Below are 25444 nucleotides of genomic sequence, written 5' to 3'. Positions count from 1 at the left end.
CGTAATATTGTTAACATTGCACTTATTTTAATTAAGAATTTTGAGGTTGTTCATATTTGTTTATGTTATGTTCAAGTACAATTCATAGATGTAAACATTTTCATTACAGAATTTTACTTTTTGCACTCAAATGTTATTATCCCAGTATTTATATTATTTTACTGGTCTGGCCCACTTTAGATCATATTAGGCTGCATGTGGCCCCTGAACTAAAATGAGTTTGACACCCCTGACCTAAAGCACTGGCTACATTTAGACTGATTTGGCTAAAATATGTTGTGCTTGTGTTCCTGTTCACGTCAATACAACTGAACCTTCATCCTCTCTTTAACGCTATCATCCTTGACATAATTTCTGATCTATGTAATATATTTAACGTCACCATGTTACAGTGTTTCTTTTCTGTTTGTGATTAAAGTTGAAGTGATGCCAACACCTGGTAAACCCTGAGCCCCAGCCCCCTTCTCCCACCCTTTCTCTAAAACACATATGGTGAAATGAACAGGGTGACCTTGGTGAGGTATCGGCCCAGCAGGTTGTTGCGCTCCAGCTCGCTCATCTCCACCTCGGCCTCCAGAGTGGCCGGACCTTTGATGGGCGTCACCAGGAGAAGGGTGCCGGTCTGACGGCCGGAACGCTGCACGCTAAAGTGGCCGCGTCCACGGCCGCCTGCCAAACCGAACCGCAGGGTGTCACCCAGCACCCGAGCTGCTGAGACCCTGAACAGGACCCGGGGGGCGGACATGTTGGACACCATGGACAGGTAGTGGAAGGAGATGGAGCTTGGTGCTTGAGTGCAGGCCTTGTCTCCCAGCATGCATGGGTTCCTCTCACAGCGCCTGGAGATGAATGAATAAATGAATGAATGAATGAATGAATGAATGAATGGGTATGGGGTCAGAGTGTGTCTGGGCCTGTTTATGTTTATGTTCTTGTTAGGGGTGGGCAAGTTAACGCGTTATTACCGCGTTAACGCATTCATTAAATAACGCCGACAATTTTTTTATCTGACGTTAACGCCGTTTTATTATTGTTCTGCCTTTCAAGCAAGTCTTAGTTGATTTATACATACGGACTCTTATTTTGAAACTCATCCTTTTATTTTGCCGGTCCACACACCGGTGCTGTGTGTACGTGCAGCTGAGAGGAGAAAACCGGTAAACTTTACAAGTAATGCTGATGTTTAAGCTAATTCGTTTATGCTAGCAGTCGCAGATGGGTTGCTAATTCTTTCTGCAGGCTCATGCTAAGTTTATGTAAATTCATTGGTTGTGTTTAGGTCTAATATGTCAGCCTTTGAACTAACCTTTACTCATTTACGATGTGAATGTTGTATTAGCTGTCATTTTATCTCGATGCTAACTTGAATGGGAAAATCCATAGACACGCTAACGATTAACATTTGCAGGTTAATTAAAGATTTACAACGTCTTTTTATTCAGCAACAAAGGCCCACATCAGAGATATTTGATACTATTCATTCTTACAACAACTGAACATAAAATACTCACAGGCAAACGTTTTTGGGGCCATATAAACAGAGTGAAAGAAACATGTCTGTTAGTTCTATGTCCGAACTAACTACTGTAACACGGAAAGGACAAAACATACGTTAGTGCAACTTATTCTGACCACTTCAGGGCCCCTTTGGCTTGCTTTGAGCAACTGAACATCCCATATTAATGGGCTTATTAGTATTAGTACTGATTAGTGGGCTTAAGACTCCTGTCAATCACTCACAACTGTAAATACACTGGTGGGGACATAAACATGTGTAAAAGTAGTGTTTTTTTACATGGACATTTTAATTTTAAATGTCTTCAGATGGTGGGGTTGAGAAGGACACGGGTGTTTGGAAGCACTGTCGTGCAATTATTTTTATCACCGGAGTACTTCCAGTCTGGAATATCACTGAAAGGTAATACATGCTGTTGATGCGTCCCCCCCCCCCCCCCCAACAACTATGCGATTAATTGCGATTAATCGCAGAAAGCCATGCGATTAATCGCGATTAAAAATTTTAATCGCTGCCCACCACTAGTTCTTGTCTTGTGAGGATGTGATATTGTAATGTTCTATATTGATCTATAATGTCTTGTATTGTTCTGTTTTGTTCTACAGGGTGTCCCATAAGTCTCCATACATAGGAGACATAATACATTCCATGGTTCTAACAAGTATTTCTTTATATTTCTTCTTTATAGTTCTTCAGCAGTGGAGGACACGCATTGAAATGTGTTCCCGACAAAATGGCAGTCATATAGAGCATATTATATAAATAAAAATGGTTTATGTCAAGAAACGTTTATTTTTCCTATGTATGGAGACTTATGGGACACCCTGTATAATTTTCTGTATTGTTTTGTTTTGGTGTAGTGAAATGTTGTGATGGGTTGTGTGTGGTGTGAGGGTTGGAGTTTTAAAAGCAGTGCTTCTTCCATCCCCTTTTCAAACCATGTGTTGTCCAGTCGTCGTCTGTTAAGTGTATAAATGTGGTAGCAGGTTTGAAATGAAAAAATGAAATGAATGAATGAATGAATGAATGCATTTGGGTTTGTACATCAATCATTGCGCTCAGTACAATAATCATAATAAACACAAAAACCAAAAAAAGGACCCTTTTCACCTGATACACCGTTTACATCAAATTAAATGTGTACAGCATCAAGCATTCACACCATAAAAATAAAAATCAACAACAACAAAAACATATCTACCATCTCAGTTCAATATTCCTAAATAATTTTAACCCTTTCATGCATAGTGGTCACTACAGTGGACAGCTATTCTACAGCTGTTCTCTTGTATATTCACGGATTTTATTGTTTTAGTTCCATATCAGCCAACACAGTGGTTCATCCCATACACTGACATTTATACCATTACTGTAATTCTGTTTGTGATAAACCTGATCTGCACTAACATGTTTGAGTGTAAATGAACTGCTTGTTATTTTTATTAGACTGTAATTAACAGAGTTTTTTTAAACCTTTTTTTGTGCATATTATCTCCATAAAGTGAGTAATAACTAGTATTAGAGTATGTTAAAATAACAAAACATCAAATTAGCAGCATTAAAATACAAAAAAAAAAGATAGTTTTCACACAGTGTGTCAGTAAATACATGTTTCGTAGTCAGGTCCGGCATCAAAATGTGATTCAACAAAACTCATAATAAAGACAGTAGAATATCAAGGAGAGCTTCACTGAAGTTTCCCTTGGCAAAGCAAAGCAAATTTGTTCAGCACCAAAAGGCAGCCAGACTACCATTCTGCTGTTAGGATGCTGGACAAGACAGGTTAAAAAAAATTAAAAAAAATAAAAATTATTCCATAGTTTTCACACAGTATGTCAGTAAATACATGTTTCTTTGCTTCAAAAATTAAATGCATGGTGTCCAGCTGAGTGGACATTTTTGCAACTCATTAAAATTTTTTAAATGGCATTGTTTTTTTCATGCCTAAAGAGGAATTAAAACACTCAGGAAAAAAAAAAAAATCTTGATTAAGGTTCTCATAACTCATGCATGAAAAGGTTAAACTCAAGGCTTTTTCTTTTTTTTTTTTTTCTAACTTTGTCAAAGGAGCGAACACCTTAAATGCATCATCAGGTCCATTCCATAATTTCACACCCACAACCCCAGTCCATCTAGACTTCACATTTGTCCTCCCTTTAGTCCACTCACAAATATGAACATCTCTGAAATTATAATTATTCTTTCTTAATTCCAAGAAATGACAATTTAGGACAATACTATTTGTATCCCTCATCTTCCATATACCTATTTAGAAACAATTTTTTATACCTCTTTTTAAAAATATTTATGTTTGTACTTTCTTTTATCTCCTGCTCTAGATTGTTCCACAAAGTCATTCAAAAGTTTGATGAAAAAACACAAGGTGGGTTAATGTTGGGGTTTGTACATAATGAGTCTTGATGAAATTACCAGGGACGTCAGAGAAAAGACATCATTCTGATGGTAATAAATGAATAAATGAATGAATAAATCTATGCTTTGACGTCAGTGGTACCTTCCATGTGGCCACTGATGCACCCCCAGACCATCACAGATAGTGGTTTTGCCCCTGTTACTGATAACAAACTGGCTGTTCTTTTTTTTTTTTTTTTTTTCCATCTTTGGCTCATAGTTGAACCCCACACCAAGGTTATAATAGTTTTGAATTTTTAATTATAGTTTAGTTTTATTTAGTTTTGACTTTTTTTTCTGTAATTCAGTTAGTTTTAATTCATTTTTAGAGCAGGTTTGCTAGTTTTTATGAGTTTTCGTTATTTTCTAAATGCTTAGTTTTAGTTTTTTTTATCTTTTATCTTCTTCACTGTCGAATTCAAATAAATCCCAGACAGGACTCTGCTGCTTTCTCCCAACTATAGTCTCCATGTTTCCAGGTAGAGTGGGGACCAGAAGACGACTCTAAATGACAAGTGACGAGAAGTGACGGACCGTTAAATATCATATGGTGCCAGCAGCTAAAATTGCTTGAGGGAAATAAATCGATTTTATATAAATCTGACATTGACAAAGACGAAAACGAAGAGAATTTTACTCAGAATTTTTATACGTTTTAGTTAGTTTTGTAAACACACAATACACTTTCAGTTAGATATCATTTTTTTCTGTTAATTATAGTTTTTATTTATTTCAGTTAACGAAAATGTTTTTACAATTCTAGTTTTCATCATTTCATTAGTTTTCGTTAACGATAATAACCTTACCCCACACCCATTTTTCTAGAAAATCAGCTGAAACCTGGACGTGTCTGACCACAGTACACATGTCCACTGTCTTTGGGGTCCGTCTGAGATAAGTTCGGGCAGTGTTTCTTCACATAATTCCTTGAATAATGCAATGTTAGTTTACATTTCTGGGAGAAGTTGTGGTCTGTGTTAAATCATTTTCTAAGGTCCTCCAAGTCTGTTCATCACAATAGTTCTATTATTTCTCTTGAAGCTCATGTATATTCAGTAGTTTTTTTTTTTTTCCATCCAAGGCCTTTACGCTCTGAGATTTCCATCAAACTCCCTGAATAAAATATTCTGTATTGTAGATGGTAAAAGGCCTAAATTCTTAATATTCATTGTGAGCAGATTGGCAGTTCCCTCATGAAGTTTGAGCCAGATTCTATCCCATCCTTTGCAAAGACTAAAGCTGAATCCCAATTCACCCCTTGGCCCTCCCCCTTACCCCTACTACTCCGTTTGGCGCGTACACGTGAAGGGGTAGTGTTGTCCTGATTCTCAATTAGACAGAGGGGGCGGGCTGTTTGACCCTCAAAATGGAGATTTTGCAGGACCACACTATGAACGGAGGGGTAGGAGAAATTTCACATAATTCTGTTTGAATCATTGGCAAGATGGAGGTAAACACAGCCAAAAAGTGCAGCAGTGTGATGAAAGAAACACACAAGCGTAGGTATTTTCTTCATAAACAGCTTAATCATTTGATCGACTGTTTAATGCCGTTTTAATGTGTTATAGATCACATTTCTGTGGTTTATAGTTGATAGCTGCAAAAAGATGACCAAAGCCCATGGAACAGAGACGGTTACAGCTGCTGACAGCATAGGGCTGGGGTGTCAAACTCACTTTAGTTCAGGGGCCACATACAGCCTAATATGATCTAAATTGGGCTGGACCAGTAAAATAATATAAATAATAGGATAAGAACTGATAAATAATGTCAACTCCAAAGTTTTTTTCTATGTTTTTGAGTGAAAAAAAGTCACATTTCGTAATGAAAATATTTACATCTATAACCTGTACTTGAACACAACATGAACAAGTCTGATCAACCTGAAAATTCTTAGGAAAAATAAGCACAATTTTAACAATATTACACCTTAGTTGATCATTTATACATATGCAACACAACTTACAGATCACAGTGGATCTACAAGAACACAAAACATTTAGTAACAGGCAGAATATTGGTACAATTCCACATACTTCTCTTAAGACATTTCAGGTTATTCACACTTTTTGTAAAAGGCTAGTCTGTAAATGTAAATATTTTTGTGTAATACAAATTTTTCACACTAAAACAAAGAGAAAAATTTGCCTTTTTTTATTATTTTTAGGTTATCATGATAGTATTTTACTGGTCTGACCTACTTTAGATTCCATCGACCCAATATGATTGTTAATATCTTAAGTATAATTTTTGCATTTCACATATTCATCCCAGGGGCCGGACTGGACCCTTTGGCGGGCGGGTTTTGGCCCCCGGGCCGCATGTTTGACACCTGTGGTATAGGGAATACTTTTGGAAACAAAGTTGTCACATCTGTTTATAGCGGCATCGATGACTGCAGATGATGTAAAAGGTGGCGAAGGGTTGTCCCATTTCATAGGAGAATGTTTCAACCCCTAACCCCTGCAGCTGCATTTCAAGGGGTAGTACCAAGTGCAATGGCTAAGGGGTAGGGGTAAGGGGTGAATTGGGATTGGGCCTAAGCCTTTTGGATGCTTCTTTTATTATTTACGTGTATGTTCTATATGCTTTTATTCTTATTTTGTCTCTATCCTGAGTGTGGCGCACATTAAAATCTAAATTCATTGATTTTTACAAAACATAGTTGAGTGTTTTGTGTACTGGTTAGATTTTAATGGAATTTAAAGATGAGTGAACTGACTTAAACAGCTCAGGTTTCATTTACATCTTACTGAAAACCATCGAGACGAGAAGAAAACATTTTATTTTGACAATGGAAATTTTTCTGTTACAGTTAAATCACTTGAGTCATTTGGTATTATTCGGTCAGCTTCTTCTGGTTGAACATTGACCTCATTAATTATAACTCTGATCCTCTGATTAGACTAAGATAAAGATTCTAAATCCTTATTTTTTTAAATTCATTTCAAAATTCAATGTGACTGTGTGCCTATGACAATGCAGTGTAAATTATCAACATATCATTAATACATTTAGTACTAGGGATGTAACGATTACCGGTATAACAATAAACTGCGGTAAAATTCCCGACGGTTAGTATTACCGTTTAAATTCTAATTATCATGATAATTGTGTTTGATTTCTGCACTTTTAGGGGAAAAAAAGGCCTAAGTAAAGATCTGCTTTTATGTCAAATATTTGAGTATAGTTTTAATTTATTACAATTTTAATTTTCTATACCTAATATTTGGAACCAATATTCACTTTTAAAGTCTTTGAAAACGTTCATTAAGCATCTTTGTTTTATTTATGCAATAAAGTATATACATTTTTCAAATCAGATTTTATATATTTTTTGTGTTTTCAGGCCTTTTTGGTGATATAGTAGGTTAAAGTGAAAAAAATAAGAGGCAGATGATATGAATGAAGTTGTGCTGAAAAAAAAAGATACCAAACATGGGTATGATAAATATTTGTTTATATAGTACATAAAGGCAAAATCAAAAGTACTGAAAAACAAACAAAATAAGCTCAGACCACTAAGGGTTAATATTTGAATGTTTCTGCCAACAGAAAGTACATTGTGCCGATTATTTTATTTGTTTTTTTGTTTTGTTTTGCTTTTTTTTTTTTTTTTTTTTTTTAAATACAACTTAGTTAAATTATTTCAATGTGTGTATTAGTACTTTTTGAACATTTTGAGCACATTTCAACAATACCACGATAATAATGATAACCGCGATATGAAATTTTCGTATCGTTACATCCCTATGTAGTACATTATATCTCTTATTTTTAAACCTTTATCTATCCATTATTATTTGTGCTAGACCTGAGTACTTCTTCAGTTTTATTTTGTTAAATCACAGCCATGTGGTCTGTATTACTACAACAAGCAACTGCAATTCAGCTGTAGGAATAAATCAAAACTGTAAAACCACTTTGGTAAACACACTCATTTCCTGTCCAACAGCATAAATGTGTTTCACGCCTCTCTGTCTGTATCAGCTGATGCACTGATTGGAGCCTGAAAATCCCAGGAGGACGCCTGAGGCCAAACCTCAGTCTGACTTCCAGCCCAGCTACAATCATGGGATGGATGCTTAATGATGGGTGCAGAAGGGAAGTGGGTATAATGGAGGTAAGACTCATTGTTTCCAAATCTCTCCATCCCTGTCCCTGTCATTTACATTTAATCTAAGCCTTTGTCTTTTGAGGTGAGAGGTTTTTGGGCTTTCTTTATGGTCTCATCTCTCCAAGCTGCATTCCTTTTCTTCGTGCCTTGTCTGCAGTTTTATTGTGCAGCCGAAATGGGAATCACTGAAGTTAATCACAAAGCAGAAAGCCCATCAGCTCCTGAATAGTAGCTACATAACAATACAATACAATACAACACAATGCAGTACAGTTCAATACAACAGCTAACACAGGATTCGCGTCAAGCTCAAGAGTTTTTTGGCTTTTTTTTTTTCGCAAACAAATGACACATTGAATTGCTTGGTGGCAAACTATTTAAAAGATAGAAAGGTTATATGTTGGGTTATATATTAAACTTACAACCAATATAATATGTATAGTGCAGTCATAGAAAAACTGTGAGTGCGCATCCTCTGACCTGACACTGACCCTCGAACATACCCTCAACATAATTCCACATTGTAACACAGTGAACCTCTGAATATGTGTTACTGGTGTTTGGGGAAGTTTGTTTGTGGTTAGTTATGGGCGCTGACCCAGTTCTGGGTAGAAGACAGGGTGAAACCCAGGTCAGCATGTTAGATTAAGTCCATCAAATATGATAGTGACAACCAAGAATATAATCCGATCCAGTCCACCTGTGATGACAGATCTGTACAAGTTATGAGCAGTTTGACCAGTTTGGGATTAATGGTGGGATGTAACATATGTATTTTTACTCAGGTAATGTATTATCTATTACTATCTGATTAGGTCATGTAGGAAAAAATATGACAGCACAATGATATATATGGAGTGGATTTAGAATTAAAATGCATTTTAAAAAGTTAATCAAATGTGCTTTCTGAAATGTTATATCTGGTCAGAATTTGTCTAAACATGTCTTAAACATACAGTACATATACTTAAAAACCTTACGAAACCTCCAGGTAACATTTATATTTTCTTTAAAAATTTACACTTCATACATTTTTGAAGAAACTCAAAAACAGTTTGTTAGTTATCAAGTGTCATTAAATGCTTCAATGTGTATTATCATTGTTTTTTTAAACAAGTTTAATTCTTAAAAAATGTAATTATTTTTAAATTACTTTAAGCTTGCTTTATTAATTAAGTGTTGCTTTTATTATTTCTTATGACATTCTCTTCAGTCTTTATAAAGATGGTATATGTTGTCTTATTTAATAACTCTTTTATAAATTAAAACTTGCTTTTTGTTGTTTTTACAGATAGAACAACTGATTGACTTAGAACACTTACATACATTTTTTTTTAGTAAATCAGACTAAATATAACACTTTTTGGGACCACATGGGGTATAAAAAATATATGAAGTGTTTTACAACTTTAAATCTAGTCAGGAACATTAGATGTCACTTTGTTTCCATAATGTTTTGTAGTAAATGGTAAATGGTTGGTACTCATATAGTGCTTTTCCACACTTTTACAGTGCCCAAAGCACTTTACAAAGCCTCACATTTACCTATTCACACACACAGTCATACACCAGTAGGCGGCGGCTGCCATATTACCTACTGGGAGGAATTTAGGGTTCAGTGTCTTGCCCAAGGACACTTTGACATGTGGACAGTCGGAGGCAGGATTCGAACCGCCGACCCTTCGGTCACTGGACAGTTCGCTCTACCAATTGAACTCGTCAGTAACACATGATCACAATTCTGTCTAGTTTTATTTATGCAATTTTATATTTTTACCCAGATATATTTGTATCTCTAGCCAATATTTTGTTTTTTACTGTACTGTAGTTGTCAAAAGTGTGTGTTAGAGACAAAATATACAGAATCATGGGAACATGGTTTAAAAAAAAAAGTCAAATTCCATTTCTGTTCTCTCTACCGGAGGGATGAACACTATTCTAACTAAAGATCTGGCCTCATTGGATGTTTTAATGATGGTGACGCAGAACATTGTTGATCCTAAATTTCCCATGGTACATTTGTGTCAAAATGTATTGACTGTAAAGGTCATTACATATGATTCACATCATTTCCTTCAAATCCCTCAGTGAGTGAGTCCTCATGTCCTGTGGATGGGAAGTAGATGTGTAATTTATGACTGTGCTGTTGCTGAGAATGTTTTTACAAATATTACATATTTCTACTGAATAATACGATGACACTCAAAAAGTCGATGTGAGTTGTGACTCATATTTGACTCAGTATGTCAGTGTTTTTCAACCTTGGGGTCGGGACCCCACGTGGGGTCACCTGGAATTCAAATGGGGTCGCCTGAAATTTCAAGTAATTGATAAAAATAAACATAAAAAACTTACTAATAAAAATATATATGGTGAGTTGACAGAGACAATCCCAATATATAAAAGACCTGACAAACTGTGAAGCTGAAACTGAAGCACTGTGGTACTGTTTATCTGTCAAATGTTCATTGTGGTCAGTTTCAGATGCTGCAGCTCTTTCATAATTCATAGTTTGAGTTCTTGTTTGTTCAGTATTAATTGTCAGCCTTGTAAATCCAAGCTGGACTGACTGTACATATCCTGACCAAGGAAAATCAAATTCTCCCTTAGTGCAGTAATCTACACTTGGCTTTTCTGGCGCCGTCCATAATAATATACATTATATAGACTAAATATTTTATAAAATTAACGTTTATTTGCAATGTCATATAGCAAACTATTACATGAAAAAAATTACTTCAATTAAAAAAAATACCCAAAACTTTTCAAAGAAAAAAAGTGTTCCAATTAAGTTTTTGGGATCGTAAATATTTTTTTTGCTTTCAAACACTTTTTTTTTAATTGATTTTTTAGTTAAAGCAATAAAGGAACAAATCAACCTTCATAAAAAAAAAAAAAAGGTTCAATAAAAAAATTCCATCACATTGTTTTTTTATGCCTAAAGAGGAATAAAAACACTCAGGAAAAACAATCTAGACTAAAGTTCTCATAATTCATTCATGAAAGGGTTAATTTCAGCAAAAACAAAGTCTCCGTTTTGAATGTCTGGGGTCACCATTTGTGATGTTAAAATGGGGTCACGAGCCAAAAAAGGCTGGGAACCACTGACATATGTTGTTACTTTTTCTTTAGTAGGCTACCGTAGCTTTACAATATTACAAAAATGAATCTTACTATGACCTTTCAAAAGACCGAAATGACCAACCCTAAACAGATTTGGTGTGTAGGATGTGTTTCAGGTTCTTACATCGGTGAGGTCTTGATGTAAGTGGCGTTCTTCAGTAGAGGACACTCCACCGTCACACACTGGAATCCTCCGTAGGTGTTGACACACATCTGATCTCCTGTGCAGTTGTGCATCCGGGTTTCACACTCATCTACGTCTGAACACAGAGGGACGGCAGAAGTCAGAGTCAGCCCACACATTTTTAAAGAATCAAGCTGAGGTTTGAGGATGACCTTTGAACTCTGACCTGAGCAGCTGCGGCCGTCCCTGCTGAGGTCGTAACCTGATGGGCAGAAGCAGTGGAAGCTGCCGGGTGTGTTAACGCACTGATGGACACAAAGACGACCAGGTTGGCCGAGAGGAAACAGAAGACACTCGTCGATGTCTGAAAACAAACAGAACCAGTGAGGTCAGTGTCTGCTGTCCTGTACTACAGTACATATTACAGATACTTGTACTTCACTGGAGTATTTGCACTCCAGCTTTAGTTCTTTTTAATAGCACAGTTTGTCATCTCCTTCCTGTCCAGTAAAAAACACATATCTCCCCAAATGTGTTGATTTGTCATGTTTGTAATAAGCTAAATAAGATAATCAGCAACACCATCGGCAATATACTTTTATACACTGTATCTTATCTTATCTTATCTTATCTTATCTTATCTTATCTTATCTTATCTTATCTTATCTTATAGCATTAACCCTTTCATGCATACTGGTCACTACAGTGGACAGCTATTCTACAGCTTTTCTCTTGTATATTCAGGGATTTTATTGATTTATTTGTATATCAGCCACCACAGTGGACACTTATGCATCATCTAAAACACTGCAATTCATGAAATTACTGTAACTTTGCTGTTCCTGATAAACCTGATCTGCAGTAACATGTTTGAGTGTAATTCAATTGCTAGTTGTTATTAGACTCTAATTAACAGTTTTCTTCAACAAATTTTTTTTTTGCATATTATCTCCATGAAGTGAGTAATAACTAGTATTGGAGTATGTTAAAATGTGAAAAAACATCAGTTTTCATATTTTCTTTTATTGCATTATAAATACATGTTTCTTTGCTTCAACAATTAAACATATGGTATCCAGCTGAGTGGGTGTTTTTGTATTTCCATTAAAAATGGGTTCATTAAAAAAAATTCCTTCACATTGTTTTTTGCCTAAAGAGGAATAAAAACACTCAGGAAAAAAAATCTTGACTATGGTTTTTATAATTCATGCATCAAAGGGTTAAAATGGTCTTGGATAGCTGGAAAGCCTTATATGCACACAAAAAAATCAATAAGATTGCAAAAGTTGTTGAGCCCTGTTACAGAGTGTAGTGAAAAAATAAATAATTGCAAAAAAATATTTGAGTCATTTAAATATAGATACTACATGATGCACATTTTAGTTATGCATCATAGTATCTTCATTGGGTATCTGAAGAGGCACTTTTGACCAGAAAAAAATGCTGCAAAACATATTTGATCACTGTAAATTAGGTACTATATGATGAACAGTTTAGTTAATAAGATATTAAACAGTTTTATTCTGTGTATTATAGACTTTTCAGCTTTGTGACAATGCATTTTTCAGCAAATCTGAGAGGATTTTTAAAACAATGAGGGAACATTTCATCCTTTAGTCACATTTTAACTATGAAAAGAATCACATTTGTAGATAAAAATGGTTTATACTTTATGGAGATTTAAAGCTGTGCTCTTGAAAGGACTCTTTAGAGTATGGAGGTTGTCAATCATGTTGCAGAATGTTGTATTTCTCTATTTGAAATAATAAAATTTATCATACACACTAATAAAACAGTATTACAAATCCATAGACATCATTTATAACTGTAAAACAATGACAGGGAATGATTTACTGCACATGGGATACTTTTACTCTTCCAACTATATGTATTTTTTTTCTCCTAATACAGACTTTTACTTCAGTTAGAGTTTAGATACAAAGCTACTTATTTGGGGATATTTTTTGCATTTTTCTTTTTACTGAATTCTTCTTCCACTATTGATGTACCAGATATTACCTGTGCAGATGTTGTTGTCTCGTCCTGATATGGTGAAACCCACGTCACAGGTGCAACGGGTGGAGCCCAGGAAGTGAGTGCAATGAGACGGTCGAACAGAGGAGGATAGAGTGGAGGACGTGGGTGATGAAGAGGAGAGGGGAGAGGGTGATGATGAAGAGGAGGAAGGTGCTGATAGAGCAGCAGAAATAGGGAAGGAGGAGGAAGAGGAGGAGGAGGAGGAGGAGGAGGAGGAGGAGGAAGGGGAAGATCCAGAAGAGAAGAAGGGCAAGGAGTTGATGGTGCTGTTAAAGCCTGACAATGAAACAAAAGAAGCCAGATGTTATTGAACACATCTGGTACTGACCCAGTCTCACTATTACAGTATGTCAGCTCAATATTGGACTGACGTTTGCACATCGGCTGTTGGCCACTCCACTTCAGAGAGTCCAGACACACTCGTGTGCGTGGACCAATCAGCTCATAGCCAGGTTTACACAGGAAGTGGACCTCGTGTCCGACTCCAAAAACCCGACCCAGTCTTCGGCCGTGGGTGGGGGGCTCTGGTTTGGGGCAGGCGGCTATGAACAGACAGAAATAGAGATATTTATTTAAAATATTATTCCTCTGGTATTTTATGGCATGTAATTAACTGTTTTGTTTCTGTTTTGTACATATATAGTAATATTAATGATTGTAAAATAATAAAGTAGTTCTTATTCCAGAGACTTAAGTTGCTCAACAAGTATTTCAAATGCAATATGTTGGTGTTTTGTAATATTTTCATTATTAAGATGTTTCTCAAGTCTTTATTTTTCAGTGGTGCCTTGTTTTATTTAAAGATATTTTTATTTTTTAGTGCTGATTTATGTTATTGGTGGTCATCACGAATATCTCACATATACGGCATGTAGTTCATGCAAAGACAACTGTTCATGAATCATGATTTATCTTAAATAAATAGATAAAAAATCCTGAATTATCACAATAAAAAATAGGCAATTTTTGGATCTTTTTGTACAGCCCTATGTCTTGTTGTGGATGTAATATACACCTTTATGCCGATGACACTGTCTTGTATGATGTAAATTGGAGGCAGTGCATTCAGCTATTAACTGGGAAGAAGAATCCAATACAAAAAATAAATATCTAAAATACAGAGGAAGAAAACTAAAATACAATAATCCCTTTCCATCTCATTTACCCTTTGTTCTTCTTCTGTTTATAGTGTGTCTATTCTTGGCCCTCTGGGACTTCTGGACTTCCTGATTTTTCTGCCGACCTGCCTGTAAGCCTTTGTTTTGTGTTTCATTAATAAATTCCTCTGAACTGCTGAAGCCTGCCCTGCTGACTAGATTTGGGCCTTTTTCCTGTCCCCTGTGTGCACATCATTACAGATATTAACCTCACTTCATTCACATTTGACCTCTTGCTCTCTTTTATTGAATCAATTCATTTGTTTTGTATTTTAATGAATGAATATATTATCATGGTCTTATTATTTCAATGAATTATCTATTCTACATACTGTTATGTATTGTAACACATGCCTCTAATAGATAATACTTTCCTATGACTATGCCAAAAAATAACCTTTTCATCATTTCCTGTTGAGAATAAACCTCAATACAAACCATCTTTCTTAAATATTGCCATGGTGCTGTTGTGCAGAGCGCTCAGCTTCTTCCTGAGGGAGCGAAGGCCCTGTTGGTACGACGCCTCATGGACGGCCAACATCTTCTCCACCTGCCGCAGCGAGTTCAGCAGATCATGAGTGGATGGACACTCCTGTAGGTAAGGAGAAGTGAGAGGATGTGTTTATTTTAAACCTTAATAGATATGTCCAAAGTGAAAATATCCAGCAGCAGCTATTTACATTTATTTATATTCTACAGAAATAAAATGTGAAGCAGTCGACCTGAAAACCAAGATAGCAAGTTAAAAGACCAGCAACACATCTGTGGAGTGGAGACGAACTGCAGCCTCAGCGATAGTCGTCTATTTATCACTGTAAGAGAAATCCATTCACCTTTCACATTTAATGTCATTATCAGCATCTGACAGAATACATGTAGTTAGAATACAACCTATGATATGTAGTGCAGTTACAGGTTATAGAGAAGGTAATCAATTTGTGGATTTTTACAGTAACATAACCAGCTGTATTCCAGTAAATAGAATAGAATAGAATAGAATAGAATAGAATAGAATAGATCTTTATTGTCACTCACAGGAACAATGAAAATCAGTTCAATTTTGCAGCAAAACACTTGGTGCAAAAGTGACTATAAAAAAAAAAAAATCACATAGGGCCGGATCTACTAAAGGTTTGCGTGTATTAAAACGTGTGCAAACTCATTGTACATGCAAAAAAATGTACTGATTTACTTACAGTGCGCACTAAGGGTTGTATCTTTCAAAAGTGCAAAAGACCTTGTCTGCATCCAGTTTGTACATTTGCCACAATGAATATGCAGTATGGGGCATTTACATGCAATTGTGCATGTGCTGGGAGGAGAAAATGTAAATATATTAATTTAACACACGCAAAATAATTTATCAAACCCGAAAGCAATTTTGCTGATAGAAACTGCGTCTATATTTCCCACATCTCAAAAAGAGGTGTGAACGGTTTGGATGTGTAATTGCGCACACATGGCTGAGGTTAGGAGGCATAGAAACGATGAAACGAGATGCAGAGAACGCACTTTTCACCCTTGTGTGAACATTTTTGGAGTGACGGAAGAAAAAATAATTGAGACACATGCCTCCATTATCTGTTACTAAAGTGCTACTAGAACTTCTGAAATGAACAAAACATACAGAAGACTATACAAAAGCTAACTCTGTACTATGGATGACAGGTATGTACAACCAATAGGATATAAATAGGCTAGGTGGTAGTAAGAATAGTAAAGGAGAGTAAGTCAAATCTCACCAATGTGTGTGTTAAGATTCAGGAATACATGACTTTACTGCTCTACTCTGAGACTCAACAGCATCAGGTCATCTGTCTCTATAATTAGTGTTTTGATTTGGATCAAGAGGAGAGAGCTGCAAGAGGAAAGTACCATATTTTCACCTGATTTCAGCTCCTGTGGCTTTAATATCAATAGATTACTCAAAGATATTACCTATATACCTGAGTTGATGACGCTAAAATGTAAAATGCTTCTTTAATTGCGCATAAGCCCCTGATTGAGATAAAATATAAATGCATAAACCTGGGGAAAAATGTAGAAGGGCTTTTGCTGAATCACTATCAACTTCTTCCGCTAACAAAAGATGCACCATAACAGATCGTCTGTACACACATGACAACAGAATGGAGTTACAACCACAAATCAGTGTCTGACTGAGTAAATACACAATACTGTTATTCATGTTCTATCCTTTCATCTGTTACTGTGGGAAAACAGGAGGCACAAATTCCTTTTTTTCTGATAGCAGTTTTTATTTAAGGAGGATTTCAGAAGCCATGTGTTAACAAAACATTTTTGTCTTCCTATGCTGCTTTGTATTCTAACTTGAAGCTGAAGCAAATCAAATGTAATGGAAAATTTGCTCTTTTTTTTCTTTTTTACCACATCAAACATTACTCTTTTCATGTATTTCTATTCATAGCTTATGTCTCTACTGTTATTATCCATTCACAGTCTCTTCTATTGTGTGAATGTCATATTAAATCACACTATTACTTATTAATGTAAGAAATCGCTGAAATAAGCCAAAGTATTTAATGTAATATTCACTTTGAGTATACATTTAAGGGCATGAACTCTGTAATCTACAACAGTCGTACGCTGTTAAATATAAAATATAATAGAAATTCCTGTCAAATGTCAAGTTCCCACAATTGTTCATAGAAGGTTCTTAAAGGCAAGGAATCCATCTGAATTACAGTCACATGTGAGAGTGACTCCCCGCTGTGTCTATATTATTTTCCACAGTAGAAGAACCATCGCACAGACTTCTAACGGTCTTTCTCCAGTCGTAGTGTGTTTCAGGTGTGAGGTTTAAACACAGAGGTGAGGTTTTCAGAGCCGAGCCTGCTGCCCTGACACCTGGGTGAAAATTGGATGCGAGCCCATTGCTGACCTCACACCGAAGCATAAAACAGTGAGTTCAGCATGACACGAAACAACACCGCTATCACATAATGAACCTAAGAGTTTGTGTGTGTCAGATTCTGGGGAGTTTCTTGGTGGTTTGTTACAGGCAGTGACCCAGTGCTGGGTGGAAGGGAGGGTGAACTCCAGTTCAGCGTGTTTGGTTTCTGAAGACGGAATATGATGGAATAAAATTGCTCAGTTATGAACAGGAATCCTTCCCTTGGCTTTAGAAACTGGGAGATTCACCCAAACCCCAGAAGAGAACAGACTTTGTGGACTGTGTGATTTGGGGGAAGTGGGAAATGAATCACATTTTCTTTTGTGTTGTCCTCTATATGATGAACTGAGAGCCCCTTTGTTTGATGATATGCGTATCGGAAGTCCTGATATGTTCTGGAGCGCTGATGATGGCAAGATGAAATGGTTGTTTAGTTCTAATGTATATAAATGAGCATTATTTGTTTGGAAAGCCTGGAAAAAACGGCAGATGTGTTTGTTTAAATAGGTCAGTACTTTGTTTTGTTCATATCTATTGTGCCTATTGTCTGGTGTTTGATTTTTGGTTTGTATTTTTGGTGTCTTATAAGCCCATGGAGGGGCTGGGCATGTTCTTTATGCAAGACATAATAATAAAAACATTCATTCATTCATTCATTCATTCGTTGTCCACCAATCGACAGCAAGGTTATTATCGTTAACAAAAATGAACGAAATGACGAAAACTAAAATTGAAAAAACATTTTCGTTAAGTGAAATAAATAAAAACTCGAATTTAAAGGAAAAAACGATAACTGAAACTGTATTTTGTGCTTACAGAACTAACTAAAACATCTAAAAATGATGGATAAAACTCCCTTCGTTTTCGTCTTTGTCAGTGTTGATATAGGATAGAACATGTGAAAATTTCGTCTAAGATCAGCGGTATAACAGAGGTATAGAAGTTGGGAGGCCAATGGTGAAAATATGGAAAGTTTCAGTTTCGTTTTCATGTAAGTGACATTGTGTATGGATCACACCCCCACCTACATTATCCCCACCCCCCAACCTGCTATAGGGAATTTGTACCAGTGGCGATTTCTCATAGACTGCAAGGGAAGCCCGGCTTCCCCTAAAATTACGAAAATTAAATGGTTAAATATGTACAGTTGTGTTGACATTTCATTGACTACAAATGTGTTAGAACACGTTCATCTCAAAGATGAGTTCGTTCAGAATCAGCTTTATCACAAACCAACGGACGTGATGTTGTTCACTTCTCCTCCATTCCCGTGTCTCTGTTTTCTCATCCATCTCTGCTCAGTGCATTTGTCCGTAGACTCCGGGCGTCTATGGGCTTCAGTGGGACTGAGTGGAACAGTTTTTTTCATTGCGTCAAAACTGGACAGTAATTGGATAAATGCCACGATGTTGTCCCGCCCCCGGACGCCGGGCGTCTCTGGGGGTGAATGGAGCTGTGGGCGGAGCTCGGCCGGGCTGGATGCCAGAATCCCACGTGCTGATTGGAGGATCGGTTGAAAGGCTGAATCCCGTTTGATTGACAGCTAGTTTGAGATCTACTCCTTCACTGACACAGTTCAGTTTAATACCGTCGCACATTCTGCTGTGAAATCAAGAGAGAAAAACTACTACGAAATTACTCGTTCATTTCTTGCACTGTAAATAAAACCCACTCATTGTACTTCCTTGTTTCAATTTAACATAATTTCAGCGTTTTCTTGTTTGAGTTACATAATTTAATCATTTCTTGTTCGAGTTTAATATCGTTTTGTAGATAGTTAAATCAATCAAACTGTCGGCTAGGTCGGAGTGAAAGGAGCATCTGTAGTTTAAAAAGGCTGAAGTCTTACACCCACAACACAATGGGCCAAGGCAATCTAAGCAGCCTAGCTCTGGTGGACATTGAGAGGACACTGGTCCAGTCCCTGGGAAAGACTAGGCGTCTTTTCCAAAAAACGAATTAAAACGAACTGAATTAGAGAAAAAAAGTCAAAACTAAATAAAACTAAACTATAATGAAAAATCCAAAACTATTATAACCTTGGTCGACAGCTGCTTATTTTTAAAGACTTAATCCAATAAAATGATTCAGCATTACACAAAAACCTTCAATATTCTGTTTCATCCATTTAAACTGTGACCTTCAGTATCTTATAATAAAAGCATAGGCTCAATTCAACAAGTTTGTAATATGTTTTGCTTATAAAAATGTTTTCATAGCACAGTTAGACATTCAATTTAGTTTGATAATTTCCATTTCCATTTTCTGCAGCTTTCTTCTTCCATTTCACTAAATTACAGAATAATTTTTTTTACAGCACTGCATTTCTCTGACACATGTAGTTAATATTCAGATTGCATATTTTCATCCTCTCTGCATTTCCTCAAATCTGTTAATTTTTACTGTTTGTGATAAACTGAAGGATGAAGCATTTGAACTCTTTCTTGGATTAACTGAAAAATGCATAGTGGTAAAGTTAGTAACTTTACAAACATAAAACCATGCTATAGATCAGGGGCGTCAAACTCATTTTCTTTCTGGGGCTATATTCAGCCCAATTTGACCTCCAGTGGGCCGGACCAGTCAAGTAATAGCATAATAGCCTATAAATAATGAAAACTCAAAATTTTTTAGAGCAAAAAATAACATTAAATGATCAAACTATCTCTATCCAAAACAAAAAGATGTGAATAACTGGAAAAAAATTAAATTTCTGAAGAAAAATAAGTACAATTTGATCAATATTATGCCTCAACTTATGATTTCTACATGTGCATTACAGATCAGATCTACCACGGCACAAAACAGGCAGATTATTGTTAAAATTGCACTTATTTTTCTTTAGAGATTCCAGGTTGTTCATATTTGTTCAGGTTATTGACATTTTATTGTTAAAGGATATCAGAATTTAATGTTCTTTGCAATAAATCAAAGAGAAAAAATTGGTGTTGCCATTATTTAGACGCATAATATCATATTATTTTTCTCACATTAAACCAAGAAGAACATTTGAAGTCATTATTTCTAGGTTATTATGCTATTATTTTTGAGTTTGATGCCCTTGACTGTTAATATCTTCAGGGTAATTTTTGCATTTTGCACTTTGTAAATTCATCCCACGGGCCAGATTGGAACCTTTGGCGGGCCAGTTTTGGCCCCCGGGCTGCATGTTTGACACCTGGGCTATAGATAATAATGCATCATTTTAGATTAAACTACCACCACTGTACAAAGTGGTTCAAATAAGATTAATTTTTAACATATATAGTTGTAACATGTGATATGCATATTAATACACTTGTAATATTAGTCATAATTTACATCATACATAGAAGTAATCACTGACAGGGACTGTTTTACTGCACTCTGACTACTCTGACTTTTAAGTATTTTGTACTTTGATCTACATACTTTACTGAAGTACGTTTTAAACTGTAGAACTTTTTCTTGCAGTTATAGCACTTTCAACTACATTTAACCCTTTCATACATAGTGGTCACTACAGTGGACAGCTATTCTTCAGCTGTTCTCTTGTATATTCATGGGTTTTGTTGTTTTAGTTTCATATCAGCCAACACAGTGGATGCTTACGCACCATCCCATACACTGCAATTCATACCATTACTGTAACTTTACTGCTCTTGATAAACCTGATCTGCAGTAACATGTTTTAGTGTAAATCAATTGCTAATTGTTATGAGCCTGTAATTAACATTTTTCTGAAACAAATTTTTTTTTTTTTTTTTTTTTTTGCATATCCTCCTGAGACCCAGCAATGCATCGTGTCCTCTATAGGGGACACCAGTTTAACTAAAATGCTGTTTATTGCAAAGGACATTCCATTAAAACAATCAATCAACAACAACAACAACAAAAAAAAAATTAAATGTATCTGAAAAAACAGTTGCATTATGCAGTTTCCAATCAAGACCATTTTTTGTGTAAAAAAGCTAAAATTATCAATTTCCTGGGTCTCAGAGGATATTATCTCCATGAAATGAGTAATAACTAGTATTTGAGTGGGATAAAATGTGAGAAAACATCAGATTAGCGGCATTAAAAATGTTTTTACTTCATAGTTTTCACACAGTATATCACTTTCTGATGATGAGTTTTAAATACATGTACATGTACATCTTTGCTTCAAAAATTAAATGCATGGTGTCCAGTTGAGTGGACATTTTTGTAACTCCACGAAAAATAGGTTCATAAAAAAAAAAAAAAAAAGTCAATTGCATTGTTTTTTAATGCCTAAAGAGGACTAAAAGAAAAAGAAAAAAATATTGACCGAGGTTCTCATCATTCATGCATGAAAGGGTTAAATACACTGTAGCTGAAGGACATGTACTATAATAATCAAATCTGCATTTAAACTTTCTAATTCTAAATAAATATATACACTGATTTGATATCATTTTTAGTTTAGTCTATAAAATAAAATAATAAAAAAAAAAAATAACAAGGTGAGATCTCCAGGTGAAGTGTGTTAAGCTAACAGCTAAAAAAAATTTCAACTTTATTTTGTTTGACTTACTTATGATCCAATAATCATAAGGGGGAGAAAAAACAAAATATTTTGCAACTTTGCCTTAAAGTTTGCAAATATTTGCTAAATTTGAAGAATTATTAAACTGGTTACAGAACCAGATAGATACCTAGATTTATGCAAAATTCAGAGTAAATTCCTCACTCTGCATCATGATTTTATTAATTTTATGTTTTAGTCTCACCTGAGCAGAGGAAGAAGAGATGTGATGGAGACACAGCATCACCATAACGACCAAAAGAAGCTTGATCCTGCATAAAACCTCCATAGTTACAAACCTGCTCCTACAAACTCAGAGCAGTCACTGTGTCCTGAGTCTGTTTAACTAAATCATCTCCTCCACTTCAGTTTCTTTTCGAGTGCACTTGCCAAATTTCTCCTCCACATACATGCCCTCCTCCTCCTCCTCCTCGGCAGATACTTTGGAGGCGGGTGCTGCAGGAGGACAAGGAGGAGGAGAGCAGCTCCCACATCTGGAACATGCTTTCACTTTTTTGATCCATCAGCATCTCCAGAAATAGATTCCATAATTATAAGGAGAAGTCAGCTGGCATTGGTGTCTTTTAATCATCATTCGCACAACAAAGCAGCTACATTTTGGTGACTCGTCTATTTCCAATTCCCTCGACTGACTCAGGAATGTGACTTGTGCTCCAATTACAGCAGCTGTAAAGTCCCACTTTTTTTTTGAAACCCTAAACCTGCTGTCTTGCAGGATAATGCTGGGGGACTCTGAAATGACAGGGCAGCCATATCTGAGGCAGCGGCTGATAGACTCGCCTGGATTATCCCCCCACTCAGAAAAAAAAAAAGGAGCTGCTGGGATCCTGGAAGACATGTCAGAAAAAATGCTGTATGCACCCTGCAGCTGCTACAAGTCCAAACTTTAACTCAAATAAACCCAAAGTCATATATAAGGAATGATAATGGCAGAGTATAAAACTATAAAGAACAGTAGAAACTCTAATCATCTATAGGAATGTTACAGGGTTCATATATGTACACCCAGGCATCAAAAACACACACTTTGTGGTTTAGTGACTTTGAAACTTTACACTGAATCGAACTGAAGGGATTTTAATGTGATAGAGTCAAAACCAGATGTGGCCCAAATACTCTGATCCTTAAGTAAAAGTATAAATACAACAGTTAAATACTATTACTCAGGGCCGGTTGTAGCTATTTTGGCACCCTAGGTGAGGTATGGATTTGACACACACACCCCCCACACACACACACCACCGAAGACGAAAAGAGGAATTCTGAGTAGGGGTGTAAGAAAATATCGATTCTGCAATATATTGCGATATTTCATTCCACAATACTGTATCGATATTAAAACTACTGGATCGATATTATTACCTCCACCAAGGTGGTTATGTTTTCATCGGGGCTAGCAAAATAACTCAAAAAGTTATGGACGGATTTTGATGATATTTTTAGGAAATGTTGATACTGGCACAAGGAACAAATGATTATATTTTGTGGTGATCGGGGGAGGGGGGTCTGCCTTGGTGGAGGTCTGCGCTGTCTGAGTGCTTTTCTACTTAGGTGTTTATTTAAATGCAGATATTGTGGAGGTGCATTTTTGTTTTTCTTTTTTGTTTACATTTTATTACCTCCGCCAAGGAGGTTATGTTTTTGCCGGCGTTGGTTTGTCTGTCTGTTTGTGTGCAAGAAAACTCAAAAAGTTATAACCGGATTTGGATGAAAATTTCAGGAAATGTTGATACTGGCACAAGGAACAAATGATTAAATTTTGGTGGTGATCGGGGGTGTGTGTGTGGGGGGGGTGTGTGTACTGATCGGCCTTGACGGAGGTCTGTGCTCTCCGAGTGCTTCTAGTTTATTATTTAACACTCTTTTATTAAATAATGTTAGGTCCTTTGTTGGGATTGAAATAAAATAATATTATGATGTTAGTACTGAACTAATAGAATATAAACATTTGAACAGGATCTTAAACTAATGTCTGTAAAACACAATTTCAGTTTTAACACAGGATCATTTTGTGATATAGCATTGAATCCTGCTTTGATCAAAGAAAAAATGTGTTTTGTATTTGTGCATATTTCTGGTGTAATTCAATTCTTCAAGGAAATAATCATTTACAAAAGAAACAAACAAAAAATGGCCTTTTTAACAGAATCATGATATATCGTGATATATCGTCTCGTGATCTTAGTACTGTGATTTGTATCGTATCGCCAGATTCTTACCAATACACAGCTCTAATTCTGAGTAGGGATATAAGGATTAGAGATTTTGGTGCTACGGTTATTGTCAGAGAAATAATTGATTACTACATTATTTTGCGGGGTTTATAGAGGGAATGCACATACGTCACTTCCCCCCTGGGCCACGCCCCTCTAAGTCAGACTGAGTGGCAAAAACAAACCGGCTCAACATGGCGGAGCATAGCAGTAACTACAGCGAGACTGGGAAAAATGTGGAATATAACATGAAATTATAAACAACTGGACTCGACATGGATCCATACAAGCTACCAAACAACAAGTAGTCTACGAACATTAATATGTGGCCGGAAATCACCTGTCCTGACATTTATATGTAACTGATTTCAACGCCAGGAAAATCCCCACTGCAAAGGCTGAAAGCATACAAAAGCCAAAGAGTTGTTGACATCCTCGTCGTCGTTACTTAGAGGATTACAGCTGGTGAGTGCTTTCAGTTCAACATACTATTGTTTTGGAGGTTTTCTGTCAGTGCAGACGTATTTTCTTGGCGGTGATTGCCAAGGTAAAGGCCCAGCAGTAGTGCTCACAGTTCACTACTGATTTACTGGAGTTGAACCCTTAGTATTGACCCAAGTGAGTGGATGATCTACTGGTACTGTGGAGATTTAAGTAGAGTTAACATCAAATACTTAATACAACACAGCTACAACAGCTTTGTGCCAGAGTACCCCCTTATTTGGAAAACTAGGTTAGCCTCAGTTTAAGCTAGTTTACAAATCATGTAGAGCACAAGGTTCAGAATCACACAACTGAAGACAAAAACATTTCAGTTATGAAATATAGAACTAAATGACAGATGCTAACATTAAGAGCTTTAATGTTAGCCAAAACGATATGTAATTTAAGGTATGATTTTACACAAGAATACAGCATAAATTAACGTTATCTGACATGAAATGACAACAACCACAAATCCAGGTTTGGTTGTCTGGATTCCAGTTTCTTCTACGAATTGCAGCGATCCATCTGCTTCTTCTGTCTTTGACTTTAGGTCGCCACTAAAATGATCGCTCCGAGTGCTTTTTAAACCTATTTGTGCAATCAATGGCACAACAGCTCTGCCCCATTTTTTTTAGATAGTTCCAAAGCAGGGGTGTCAAAGTCATTTTAGTTCAGGGGCCACATTCAGCTAAATTTGATCTGCAGTGGGCCGAACCAGTAAAATAATAACATAATAATATAGAAATAATGTCAACTCCAAAATTTTCTGTATGTTTTAGAGCGAAAAAAGTAAATTTAC

At 36.1% G+C, this 25444-nt stretch overlaps 1 protein-coding gene across 1 annotated transcript; it reads right to left on the bottom strand.

Annotated features, from left to right (window-relative positions):
• Positions 1-170: 170 nt before the first annotated feature.
• On the bottom strand, positions 171-22283 carry LOC115420478 (fibulin-7). Its single transcript, XM_030135725.1, has 7 exons — positions 22131-22283; positions 14925-15078; positions 13701-13871; positions 13312-13605; positions 11519-11656; positions 11293-11428; positions 171-839 (listed from the first exon to the last, which is right to left on the bottom strand). Exons 1-7 carry the CDS (start codon positions 22212-22214, stop codon positions 479-481), a joined length of 1338 nt encoding a protein of 445 aa, XP_029991585.1. The 5' UTR covers positions 22215-22283; the 3' UTR covers positions 171-478.
• Between the last annotated feature and the right edge of the window lie 3161 nt (positions 22284-25444).

The sequence above is a fragment of the Sphaeramia orbicularis genome, chromosome 6 (genome assembly GCF_902148855.1).
Source record: "Sphaeramia orbicularis chromosome 6, fSphaOr1.1, whole genome shotgun sequence".
In the NCBI taxonomy this organism is placed as follows: Eukaryota; Metazoa; Chordata; class Actinopteri; order Kurtiformes; family Apogonidae; genus Sphaeramia; species Sphaeramia orbicularis.
The sequence above is the reverse complement of the archived record's forward strand: the minus strand, read 5'-3'. Positions and strand labels throughout refer to the sequence as shown.